The sequence below is a fragment of the Xiphophorus maculatus genome, chromosome 13 (genome assembly GCF_002775205.1).
Source record: "Xiphophorus maculatus strain JP 163 A chromosome 13, X_maculatus-5.0-male, whole genome shotgun sequence".
Lineage (NCBI taxonomy): Eukaryota > Metazoa > Chordata > Actinopteri > Cyprinodontiformes > Poeciliidae > Xiphophorus > Xiphophorus maculatus.
In genome coordinates, this window is record NC_036455.1 from 8,818,205 (window position 1) to 8,831,673 (window position 13,469).

The following is a 13,469-nucleotide window of genomic DNA, read 5'->3' on the forward strand; positions in this document are numbered from 1 at the left end:
CAACCAGAGTCCGGCACCGGGGTTCGGGAGGGAGGGCGGCAGGGCAAAAATGAAAGATGTGGTCGCTGCTGGCTGGCGTTTGGAGCCGGGCGTGTGGGGAAACACATGCGCGGTGAAAAACGTCCAGGGTTTTTACTGCAGCTCCACAGTTTACTGCAAAATGAAAACCGTTGTTTAGGAAATTACTCCTTTGGCTGGAAAGAACGTAAACATTTTGTACGCTGAGAAACTCCGAGCTGAAAGCGTTTTTGCTCCTGATTTATGTTGGGCTTCAGTTTTTCAATTCGCCAGATGTGGGGGAAAAAAAAAAAAAATGTTTATGGGTGTCATTTCCTAACATTGATCCGCTGACAGAGAACATGGCTGAGTTGATTTAAACTGCAGAAACTGAGCATTCTGGGTAAATTTAGCCCAAAACAGACAGTTGGTTCGACATGTCGCAACAGAAATATCGATAATTGTCCAACAGGGGTGAAATTCAGGTGTCACATCAACAAGTTAAAAATATATAAAATACTGAGAAACTGTCCAGTTAGGACGGATTAACAAAACATAATAAAAATAAAGGTTACTGTAGTCAGTTATTCTTGTTTCTTGATGCCAAAACTCTTTTTCTTGAGGAGAGCTTTTATTTATTTAATGTTTCTTGTTTGTTTGTTTGTTTTAGTTTTAAATGTTTTGCCCTTTTGGTTTACAGTGGCTTGCAAATATTAACTTTTCCATATTTTGTCACATTACAACCACAAACAATAATATATTTAATTGAAAATAATCATTATATAAGACCAAAAAATTATAACTGCTATTGACCAGGTTTGGGTAGTAACTAGTTACATTTACTCAATTACATTTACTTGTGTAACATTTAAAAAAAAAAAAAAAAAAAAAAAAAAAAAAGAGTATTAGGAGTATTTTTATTACTCTGTACTTTTTAGTTTATATTTTAGTAGTTTTATTATGAAGTATATCTACTCTTTTAACCAAAACTCCACCAGATACACTGCAAAAACACAAAATCTTACTAAGTATTTTTGGTCCAGTTTCTCGTGCTAATATCTTAGTACATTTGAAATGAGACAAAGTTAATTTATAGATACTCTTTCAGCAAAATATAGGAGCTTGTTTTAAATCAATAATTCCTTAATATTCACAGAAAAAAAATTACTTTCATTAGCAGATTATTTCATTATAACATGGGAGAAATATCTTGATATAAGTGAATGAGAAGAACTTTTTCATCAATATTAAGACATTATTGACTTAAATAAGCTGAAATTTCTTGCTGAATAGTAACTAGTAAGTTAATTTTATCTTATTTTAAATGTAATAAGAAATTTCTACAAGAAACTAAACCAAAAATACTTGGTAAGAATTTGTGTTTTTGCAGTGCAAAGGCATACACCTGCAGTTTTTGTTAAAGTTTTATAAATTTTATATAGAAAGAAACTGACCTGGAAAAAATTTATTTGCTTGATTTTGTTATTTTTTGTTACTTATTTGAATTATTGACATTTTGGTCCTTAAAACCCAAAGATTTCCACTTAACTTATTTTGTTCCATCTGATTATGTAATTTTTAAATATTAAAGTATTGATAACTTGATCAATTACTCAGTAGTTGAGTAAACATTTCAATTTTTTACCAAATACTGTTTTACTTCACTTGAGTAATTTCTTGGACGGTTACTTTTTACTTGAGTAAAACTTTGTTGAAGTAGAGTTATCTTACTTCAGTATATTTTTTGTTATTCTATCCACCTAGGCTAATGACTAAATAATCCACACACAAAAAATACTTGGTAATATTTTATGTTTTTAATCAACTTTAGAAGTAAACCATCACATAAAAGAGCCATCCCAGTGCTCCCAGTGTGCTTTAGTTTCTTCCCCATCTTCAGGTTCCTGTTATGGGTTTTACATGCATGTAGGAAAACAGAACCCTGGGGAAAGAGGAACAGAACCAGAAAATGTGACGTTCGGTTTCTTCATGTGTTTGAACTGGTCCTGAAAGCATGAAGCGAACTGGGACCAGCACATGATCCGCTCTGTGTTCCTGTTTATGGAGTTTCCTCAGCAGCTAGCTCACCTCCTTCCTGTCCAGCTCCATATCCTGACAAACGGGCCGCGCAGACACATCCTGACATTACTGTAACCTCACTCCAGCTCTGACGTAACCTTCGGTTTTCACGAGGATTTTCTGATTTACATCGTAGCTTAACTAGCAGGGGAACTTCAGAAAGTGGTTCAGAATATTTAAAGCTTCCACTCACAGTTATACGCTTTCTAGTTCTTTATCAACGTCTATTTTCTTGGTCAAAGTGACAGTGTTCACATCATGCCGATGTTTTCATAACGATCTGGATCAGAGAAGAACCAGGACCCTTACAGTGTTAGATTTTTACACATTTTGATTTTGTTCAACACAAATTCACACGTTTAGAATGTACAAATGGACCATTGTGCTAAAAATTACCCAACAGAAAATCTTACCAAGTATTTTTTTGGTCCAGTTTCTAGTGCAAATATCTTTACACACTTAAAATAAGACAAAATTAACTTACAAGTTACTTTTCAGCAAGATATATGAGCTTGTTTTAAGGAAATATTTCCTTAAAATTGATTTTAAACTTGTTCCACTGGCAGATTATTTCACTTATAACATGGGGGAAAATGTCTCGTTATAAGTGAATTAATCAGTGGAACTGGAACTTGGTTGCTAGGCGATGGGCTGGGCTAGACTGGCGTTGCTAGGTAACAGCGCAGGGCCACTTGCTAATGGAACTAGCACTTTTTCATCAATGTTAAGAAATTGTTCACTTAAAACAAGTAAGTTAAAAGTTAACTGTAAGTTAGTTTTGCCTTATTTCAAGTGTACTAAAATATTTCCACTCGAAACTAGACAAAAAAATACTTTGTGTTTTTGCAGTGCATCAGCTCTGACCCACATTCCCACAGTATCATTCTGCCACCACCACATTTCACCGTGTGGGATTGTATTTTTAAGATTACATGATTTGTGGGATTTTATGCAAATATCTGAGGCTCTCTGTAAACAAAATGGTTTACATTAATAAAAAAACAACAAAAAACACAGAATTAATATCACGCTTTTGATGAGTGAATTTAAAGGTTGGAGAATTTAATTGGAACAAAATTTCCATGAAATAGCCATTGTTGGAAACATCTATAGACCTTTCAGAATCAGTTTTAATGGCCAAGATTATGAGCATAGGCAAAAGAATTTGAATCTCACAGCGTACAGATGTAGAGTACAAACATTAGGGTAAATAAAATAAGAATAAAGGAAAAATATGTAGGTCTTCCTGCTGCCTTTTTTACCCACAAAGAAATATGTTTGATCGTTCAACATGCTGATTTGTTTCACAGTAGAATCTGCATCTGTAAACTCAGCTGTTTTTTCAAATATTGCCACACAATTCTCATGAAGTCTGTGTTATTTCCCTCCACAGATTGCAGAAGGACGTACTGAATTATGATGCTATTTCTGTAATATCATTGGAACAAATGTCTCAAAAGCATAAAGTTCACCGTTTCCAGAAACATAAAGACAAACATCAAATTTAACAAGCGTTTCTATAAAATCTTATTGATCAGAAAAATAAGCACCCACATGTCCAGTTGGGTTTGATGAATAAAACTGTGTTCATAACACTGAATGTGTGGAAACAAAAACTTCACCTGGTTATGGAGAAAATGACTGAAAATGTAAAAAATCTAAAAATATTTAGTTCTCATTTACTTTAATTTTTATTAAAATGGTGATTCACAAGATTTTAAAAAATAGTTCCTAATTTTTACAGCAGTTTAATCACTGTATTTTAAAAATCTATTGTGCTTCATGTCAGCACTTTTGCTCCTAAAAACCAGGAGCCTTAAGAAAATCTCAGACAAAAAACAAGACTAAAAAATTCTATAAATTTGTAAAATCAGGCAGCTTGTGTTCATAGTTAATTTGCATGATGATGTTCTTCTCTTTTTAAAATAATAAAAATAGGAAATTATTTGAAATGTATAGTTCCGTAGCTTCCATCAACACTGTTTACAAGATAAAAACTGTAAGATTTTTGTCATCCTCATCCTGAAACTGGAAGTCTGCAGGGTGATGAACAATAAATACAGAGAGAAATGTTTTGATCTGTTCAGGCCGAGCTTCAACTGGACTGGTTCTGGTCGTACCTGCAGGAAAAACAGAGAAATTATGAGAAAATTGCATCTTCTTGTTTTTCAGCCATTTTCCAATATGGCTGAAAAACACATCACGATAAAAGCTTTTCACATCAGTTGATATCGATAAATATTGTCTTAAATATCTGAAATTCTGCCAACTGGTGACGTGACCTTTCCTATTTTATACAGTTTTCACTTAACAACGTTGCTTTTTATTTTTATGCGTTATGAGGAAAACCTTAAATTGCTACTGCGCAGGTAACCCTACAAGTTGTTGCTAGGCAACCAGAGAATGAATGAGTTGCTAGGCAACCAAAGAATGAGCGAGTCAGTTGTGCAGTTCTGGATTGAATATTCTGATATAATCTTCTACTTATTGAATATTCTATCAGACATGTTGTCTAATAGATTTGATCACATGTCTGTCATGATATATATTATTGATTTATCTTGTTAGTCTTTTTAGTTAGGAGTTAAACTGCTAGGTAAATAATCCTTTGTGTTGTTGTGCTTGACTCACTGTCGGACGCAGTCTGGGATCTGCACATGCTCAGTGGGGATGAAGAGAGAAAGCTCCTGAAGCGTGTTGACGAACTGAAGCTTTCTGCTGAACTTGGAGCTAAACAGAAACAGATAAAGGATTTTTGTTTTTCTGACATTTTTTGCTGTTGGAAAAAGTGAAGAAGAAGAAGAAGAGGCAGCAAACCTGATGAAGGGTTTGATGATGGTGACGACGATTTTGATGTACCAGGTGGGATGGACCACGTAGAAACCCTTCAGGTTCTTCCTTAACCTACAAATGAATAACAGATTTTGGAGTTGATTGATCTCCAAACAGATAAATTCATCTGATGTGAAGCCTACACTGTAAAAACACAAAGTCTTACCAAATATTTTTGGTTAAGGTCTTACTGCAAATATATTAGTACACTTGAAATAAGACAAAAATAATGTTAGTAGTTTGTTTTGTATAAATATATACATCATTCCTCAATATCAATGAAAAAGTACTTCAGATGGCAGATTATCCAATTTATAATAAGATATTTTTCCTATGTTTTAAGTGAAATCCCATATTTTAACTTGCATGTTTCTCATCTTGTTCCACTGGAAGATTTTACTTTTTCATAAATATTAAGATATTGACTTAAAGCAAGTCAATAATACTGAAACTAAATCAAAAATACTTGGTACGATTCTGTGTTTTTGCAGTGGATGGTGTCACAAACAAACTCTTAAGATGTAAATACTGTAACTAATATAATTTACTCATATTGTATATCACCTGAAAAACAAACATATAAGATGTAATAAACCAAAATCTATGACATTAATTAAAATATAAATCAGTTAATGTAATATGCAATTGAGTTTTGTAATTTATTCTTTGTGTTTTTGTTGAATCTGTTTAGTTGAGTTAAATTAGCTTTTAATTTTTTACTGTGGAGAAAGTACTCCCTCTACTGGTACGTTACTGAATTAACACAACAGTTTAAATGAAACCTCGAGACAAAGAGGTGGATTATGTGTAACTCTTAAAATATTAGATTATTTTCAGTGTTTACTCTAGTTTAGTTTGCACAATTAAAAGACAGATCAAAAATATTAAGAGACAAATAATAATGATAACATTGCAAGAAGAAGCAAAAATTCAATGGACTTATAAAAACTTCAACAGAAATAATATAGAGAAAAATATAATACAATCCAACAATACAATCCTTCTCATGAGTTGATCATAAACTTATGAAATACTTGAAATATTTCTATTTGTTCTCATACTTAAATCAATATTATGTCTTTAAATTGTTCATAAGGGCTATAATTAACACACATTTTAATGAGACCAAAGAGCATATTTTTCTCCCATATCTTAATAAGTAGTAGGATGTTCTGATTATTTCTCATTAATTATTTATTGGTGCAAAAATAAAAAAATAAACCCAGAAGGACATATTGAAAACCTCACACAGAAAAAAACACAAAATCTTATTTTAAAGTATTTTTTGTCCAGTTTCCAGTGCAAATATCTTAGTGCACACTTGAAATAAGACAAAACTAACTTACAAATTATATTACATTATGTATATTATTATATTATGTAAATTATTCCTTAATATTGATTGTTATTTTATTTATTTTAAAAAGTACTAGTTCCACCGGCAGATTAATTCATAACAATTAATTTTTCCCATGTTATATTCAAATAATCTGCCAATTTCCAAGTACTTTTCCATGAGTATTAAGGGATTATTCACTTAATGAAGCTCATAACTTGTTGTAAAGTTACTTATAAGTTAGTTTGTCTTATTTCAAGTATACCAAGATATTTGCACTAGAAACTAGACAAACATACTTGGTAAGAGTTTGTATTTTTGCAGTGCAGAGTCAGAGTCTCTCCCGTTTCGATGTGTTGCTGTTACCTGCGGTCTATGGTGGTGTAACACTCCTTAAGCCAGCCGATTCCTGGGAGTTTTTCCTTCTGCCCTCCAGCACAAAGATAAACTATCACATAGTTTTCTGCCACCATCAGCTCCAGAGTCCCAATGACAAACCTGACAGGCGGAAACAGAAACTAATGAGAATCCAATAATCAATCAGTAATCTGATCGGTTTCAGCGTCTCACCTGAAGAGGTTGTCCATCACATACTGGTAGTTCTCCAGACTGTTCTCCGGGAGGTAACAGGAGGAAAACACGATGATGTCATCCTCACCGTCTCCATAGTAACCTGACAAATGGCAGCCACTGGTTAGGTTAACAGCTATCACTGCAAAAACACAGAACCTTACCAACTATTACCAACTATTTTTGGTCTAGTTTCTAGTGCAAATATCTTAGTACACATCAAACAAGACTAAACTAACTTTAGTAACTTTTCAGCAAGATATAGCAACATTTTTAGCAAAAATGTATGTTCATTTTTGTAGATGTTTACTTTAATCTCATTAATTCATTATTTAATTCTTTATTTCCATTGTCATTGTTTGTTTTTAATTTCTTAGACTTTTAAAGCCCATTGAGATCTCAAAATATAAAGGGCATTATAAATAAAATCTATTGTTTTATTATTATTATTGTTAGAACAGAATGGAAAATACTTCGTTAATCCACAATGTGTTAACAAGCTACTCCATTCAAAGTGTTAAATATTTCTAAAATTTAGTTTTTAAAAAAGAGCTTTTTGAAATAGATAATTCCTTAATATTGATTCTAAAGAAAGTACTCGTTCCCTGCACCGTTACCTGGCAACGCCAGCCAAGCCCAGCCCGTCACCTAGCAACCAAGTTCTTGTTCCACAAGACACTTTTCCCATGTTATAAGTGAAATAATCTGCCGGTTGTACTAGTAATTTTTCATCAGTGTTAAGAAGTTAGCAACAGGTTCTTGCTACGCTAAAGCATTACTTGTAAGTTAGTTTTGTCTTATTTGCTGTGTATTAAGATATTTCATACTAGAAACTAAACCAAAAAACATTTGAGTTTTTGCAGTGTGAGGGTCAGTTTGGTGTGCAGGAAGTAGGTCGAACCTCCGTGTGACAGAACTCTGAGATACGGCTCCAGGACGCTCATGTTGACCCTTGACTCCTGAGGAGGGTCACCTGTTGTGAAGCAGCGCCACCTGGTGCCTTCGCTGTCCACCACATCCTCCCTTTCCAAGACTCCCAGTCCAAACTGATCAGGCCCTGGTAGAGAACCAGCTCCAGAACCGGACCTGGGTCTGGACCCAGATGCTCTGAGGCGATGGGAGGCCACACCAAGTCGCCGCATGTCATCTGCAGAAGAAGAAGAAAATGTGAATTTGCTCATGTGAAGTTCACGATTTGTTCCCTACGGTTACCTTCCAGATCCAGGTCATAGAGGGGGAAGTGCAGGGATTCGCTATCGGACGGCGTCTCCAAGGCGTCCAAATCAAAATCCAGCGTCGTGTCCTCTGCATCCTCAGGGGACGGGGAGAGAAAGGTGGACTGTAGGTCATCGGACGTTATCGACTCGCTGCCGCCTGGAGGAGAAATGTCATCATTTAAAAACATCAAACAGGCTGACACAGAAAGACATAAATTAATAAAAACAACAATACAAATATGATAAAACTGTCACCTAATGACAGACTCAGAGTTGGAGCTGCCAGCACTTTCTTCTTCATTTGTCGATCCCCAGACAGATTCAGACTGCTGGGCGGAGCTGAGGACAGAAATGATGGACAGTCAGGATGTTTACGTACAATAACAAAATCAGGAATAAATATGTACTTTTAGGTTTTTCTGTTATATCCAACGCTGAACTGCCCTTCACTGCATAAACACAAAATCTTACAAAGTAATCACACCAAATATTTTCTACTCTGATATTAAAGAAAAGTTAAAGGAAAAAAATAAAACATCTTACCAAGTGTTTTTGATCAAGTTTTTAGTGCAAATATCTTAGCAACACTTGAAATGAGAAAAACCAAACTGATAAGTAACTTTTCAGCAAGATACAGGAGCTTGTTTAAGTCATTAATTCCTTCATATTGATTTTAAAAAGTACTAGTTCCACTGGCACTGTGCTGTTACCTAGCAACCCCAGCCAAGCTCAGCCGGTCGCCTAGCAGCCCAGTGCTAGTTCCACTGACAGATTATTTCACTTGTATGGCGTGCATTTTGTAAGGTTACACAGTAATAATGTGCTATTTTTAGCCTGCCATAGTGAAAAGATTTGGGTGTTTATTTTTCAAACTCATATTTTGGCATTTCTACATTTTCTTTAAATGAAAAACTCACAATTATAAATTAGCATGGAAAGTGCAGGAATCTGTTGGAAAAATTGGAGTAACTGGTATAATTTGGCATTATACAGATGAAAACTGCTTTGATTTGATTGATCTAATAATATTTAAGCAAACAAATGTTATCTTGAAGGTTCTATTTATGTGCCGCATTGAGTCTAGAGGGGCGAAGAAGCTATGGCCGGATTTGGCCCTGTGATGCAGAAGAACTCTACTGAAAATGTAAATGCATCAGAAGTCAATAAAACTTAAATAAAAACAACAACTTTGAGACATATATACTAGCTGTATGATGACAGAAAGCTGTACCTGGTCTCGCTCTGCTGGGTGTTAACGGTTTCTGCTCTGATTCCTCAGATTGCTCAGCTGGCGAAGAACAAAAGAAACACAGGAAGTAAGACAAAAAACGGAGAAGGGAGAAGAAAAAAAGCAGGTAAGCTCACCTGCCTGGCTTTCAGACATCTGCTGGATCCCTCCTGAAGATAAAAATAATAATAAAACTAATGAGAAAAGCCACATTTCTGAGGTTGGGATTTTAAGGTATCTTGCAGCATTTCTCACCCTCTTCATCTACAGCAGGTGTTTCTACTCTTCCTTCCTCCTCACCTTAAAATAAAGGACATCTAAAAAACCTACAGATTGCTTTATAGATGGTCCTCCTGTCTTCAAAAGGTTGATGATAGTGAGACTTATGCCTGTTCCTCTTACCTACTGAGTCCCCATCTGGCGTTGCCATGACAACTCTTCCTCTTGTTTCCTCATCTTCTGTTGGGAGACATTTTCAAAAAAGTTGGATTTTAATTTCAGATAGACAAAAAGGTTGATTCTTTTGAGATTTGCTTAATGGCGTCTTTCGAACTACAAACAGAGCAAACATCAATCAAAAGCTAAACAACACTGTAAATACACAAAATTCTACAAAGTATTTTTGGTCTAGTTTCTAGTGCAAATATCTCAGTACGCTTCAACTAAGACAAAACTAACTTACAAGTAACTTTTCCGCAAGATATACAAGCTTGTTTTAAGTCCCTTATAACATGAAAAAAATGTTCCGTTAATCAGTGGAACTAGAACTGGTTGCTAGGTTACGGGCTTGGCTTGGCTGGCGTTGCTGGGTAACGGTGCAGAGCCCATAGATTGTGGAACTAGTACTTTTTCCATCAGCATTAAAGAATTTTTTACTTGAAATAAGGTCCTATATTTTGCCAAAAAGTTATTTGCGAGTTAATTTTGTCTTGGTAAGATTTTGTGATTTCGCAGTGCACAACATTTTCTTCTTTTAAAAAGTGCAAAAATCATCAGCAAATTTTAAAAACATTTTATTTGGGTAATCCAATATGAAACTTGCATTTAAATTACAACTGAATTTTAATTTTCAGATAAACTTCACTTTTTGAATGAAAGTTCTTGAAGATATTAGGTATCAGATTATATTAGACATCAGATATTGGGATACATGTTTTGACAAAAATAAAAATAAACCTGGCTCTAGTAGAGCTCAGTGCTGCTGTGTGGACAGCATTTCCTGGTGGTCATGGAGGACATTTCTGCTGAAACGTTACTTTCAAATACACTAAAATATTCACACTAGAAACTAGACCAAAGATACTTGTTGAGATTTTGTGTTTTTGCAGTGAAATATTGTGATTAAATCATAATTTAAAGTGAAGTGAATGGCTGACGGACCTGTTGTGGTTGTTGTAGTAGAAATGTTTTCATCTGCAGCGTCTTGGTGGCTGGTTTCAGAGTTTTCATCTCCCAAAATGATCCTGCAGAAAGACCCAGTGGATAAAGTAGTTACCTCGAAAGTGAAAATTCAAGTATTTTATACAATTTCTCATGTCCCAGTTAAATAAATCAAAAATACTGAGGTTGACCCCTGACCTGGACGTTTCTTCTTCGTGTTCTTCTCCTGTGGACTCCATGTTGCTTCTGTTCATGGAGGAGAAAATAAATGCAGTAGTTTGTGTTTTGGATTCAGACAGAACTGATGCTGCCGGATTTGGCTGGCAGAAGCAGGAACTTAAAAATAACAGCTTTCCGCCGCGTCACCTTCCCTCCCAGACCTGTTTTCAGTAAACACACATGTAAACCAGTTCCTACAGTTACACTCACAGGTGCAAATAAAGTCACTTTACACGTGCATTTCATATTCCTCCTGCGTTTTTAATCCTTTATTTTATTTATTCTTTACTAAGTTGGACAGATTGTACAAAATATAACTAAAATCAGCTATAAAAATAAAATTTTCTTGCACGTTTTAATGTTTTGTCTCAAATCTAAACATTTATTTCTGGATTTACATATTTCTGTGCACATGTTTTTATTTTATTTATTTTATAATTAGGTCATATATATATGACTTAGAGCAGGGGTCTCAAACTCCAGTCCTCGAGGGCCGCAGTCCTGCAACTTTTAGATGTGCCTCTGCTGCTCCACACCTGAACAGAATAATTAGGTCATTAGCAAGGCTGGGAGAACTGATCTACACAAGGAGGAGGCAATTAAGTCATTTCATTCCAGCGTTTTGTACCTGTGGCATATCTAAAAACTGTAGGCCTGCAGCCCTCGAGGCCTGGAGTTTGAGACCCCTGATTTAGAGATATTTTGAAATTAATCTTTAAAATTTTCTGGAGAAAAACATGGAAATTTCTGTGGTCCAAAAGTTTAAAAAATGGGAGTTAAAAAGTCAGAAACTTTAAGATTAATCTAAATAATTTTCAAGAAAAAAAAATCAGAAATTTCTAAGGTTTTTCTAGAAAACTTTTCAAACTCTGACATTTCCTTTTTTGTTTTTTTCTTAGAAAATTTCTGGGACTTTTTGGCAGAAATTTTCTCCCTTTTTTCTAGTGCTAACACATTGTCAAAAAAATCTGATTACTTTCATTGTCATTAAAATGTTGTGTTTAGTTTACTGCTGAACAGGTAAAAATGAAATCATTAAATAATTTTTGCCATTATTTTTAAAACAAAAACATTAAAAGGTTTGTGCTCCCTGTGGTTCTTTCAACTTGACATTTTATGGCTCCCATGACAAACACTTTGGAGACCATGTTGTAGAAATAAACCATATTTTCTGATCATTTAATGGGTCGTTCTGACGCTCTTGAACGCTGAAATGAGAAACAGCTAGAACGAACTGAACTGTTGACACAAGGCTGGACAAATGCTGCTGCTCTAAGATTTCTGCTCACTGGATCCGAACCAGGAAAACAACAAACCCAACCCAAACCCTTCCTGCTCTCATTTATATTTACCTCTCTGGTAGAAGGCTGACTACAGAAACGGATTGAGCTGAAATGTAAAAGTCCAACGCCACAGAAAAGATTTAAAATAAAAGTTTACTACAGAGTAGAAGTGGGCAGACTTACAGCAGCTCTGTCGGCCCCGGCAGGTGAGGGGGGGACAGGTGAGGAAAGGTGAGACGGTTCGGGACAAATGGAGGATCTCAATGGGAACCAGCTCCACACCTGGTGACTCAGCTGATCCGTTTATGAGCGGACTCTGACACCTGAGCTGTGCTTCCCCTCTCTGTCTGTACTTTCAGATATATAAAGAAAACGGAGGTGTGTTGCAGCAATCAGGGTCCCACCCCGTTGCTGTGCCAACCGTGACTGTGAGCGGGCGTGGCGGGGTGGAGATGGCGGCGTTCATGTTGCTGCCTGCTGAACGAGTCCGCAGGGAAAATGAGACACAGCTCGTATTATTGCGGTCTGACAGTTTGTGTCTCATAGCGTTGCGACGGACTGAAAAGTTTAAAGGGCATTTACTTTTTAGGAAACAAAAAGTAAAAGCAGTAAAGCTGTAATAAACTTCCAACAGACTTAAAAGATCCTGAAAGGTTTTCTGTCTTCACATGCAGAAAGATTTTCTAGAAAAAACAACAAAATCTCTGAATTTTAAGACAAAAAAATTTCTAGAAGAAATTTCTGAGATTTAAGCAATCTCAGAAATGTTGTAGTGTCTAATAATTTTCCTTATTATTTGTTTATTTATTTTTATTTTTGGATTTGATTTCTTAATCTGGAACCTGAGTCCGAATTTCCTACCACAAACAAACAAAGGTGGCATAACAACAAAAAGAAAAATCATTCAATCCTTGAAAAAACAAGGATATTTCTGAGCTCCAAAAGTCGAAATGTTGCAAGAAATTACACCAAAAGTTTTACATTCATCGCAGAAATTTTCTAAAGAAAAAAAATATAAAAATAATTTCTGAGTATAAAAACTCGAAAGTTTTCTTGAAAACATCTTTGAGAATAATCTCAGAAATTTTCTAAGAGAAACGGAACATTTTTAGCTTTAAAATGTGTCTAATAAAGACTAAAATGTGCAAAAAAAATATACTGAGATATTGAGCTTAGTCTCAGAAATTTTATCAGAAAAGCAAGGACAGTTTTTGATCTCCAGGAGTCTAGTATTTACAGGAAAATACTCAAAAATTGTGAGATTATCTTGAAAGTTTCTGAGCTTCAAAAATAAAAATAAAAATCTTAGAAAAATCTCAGAAATTTTA

At 35.0% G+C, this 13,469-nt stretch overlaps 1 protein-coding gene across 2 annotated transcripts; it reads right to left on the reverse strand.

Annotated features, from left to right (window-relative positions):
- Positions 1–3,117: 3,117 nt before the first annotated feature.
- bnipl (BCL2 interacting protein like) lies at positions 3,118–12,496 on the reverse strand. Of its 2 annotated transcripts, none has more exons than XM_023344442.1 (15): positions 12,325–12,496; positions 10,838–10,885; positions 10,640–10,722; positions 9,662–9,718; positions 9,515–9,559; positions 9,397–9,429; positions 9,263–9,319; positions 8,287–8,370; positions 8,027–8,188; positions 7,788–7,961; positions 6,815–6,917; positions 6,611–6,742; positions 4,894–4,980; positions 4,708–4,806; positions 3,118–4,196 (listed from the first exon to the last, which is right to left on the reverse strand). In XM_023344442.1, the coding sequence occupies exons 2-15, from the start codon at positions 10,876–10,878 to the stop codon at positions 4,172–4,174; spliced, it is 1,182 nt and encodes a 393-aa protein (XP_023200210.1). In that variant the 5' UTR covers positions 10,879–10,885; positions 12,325–12,496; the 3' UTR covers positions 3,118–4,171. The 2 variants fall into 2 exon arrangements, with proteins under 2 accessions (XP_023200210.1, XP_023200209.1); XM_023344441.1 differs by having other exon boundaries at positions 7,716–7,961; positions 12,325–12,495.
- Positions 12,497–13,469: the final 973 nt, after the last annotated feature.

Excerpts from the sequence above, each read along its gene's own strand:
- bnipl (XM_023344441.1), bottom strand. The coding sequence starts at position 10,878 with ATGGAGTCCACAGGAGAAGAACACGAAGAAGAAACGTCCAG. Across the intron at positions 9,320-9,396 it reads GATGTCTGAAAGCCAGGCAG|CTGAGCAATCTGAGGAATCA; the intron begins GTGAGCTTACCT and ends GTTCTTCGCCAG. Across the intron at positions 4,981-6,610 it reads TACACCACCATAGACCGCAG|GTTAAGGAAGAACCTGAAGG; the intron begins GTAACAGCAACA and ends ATTCATTTGTAG.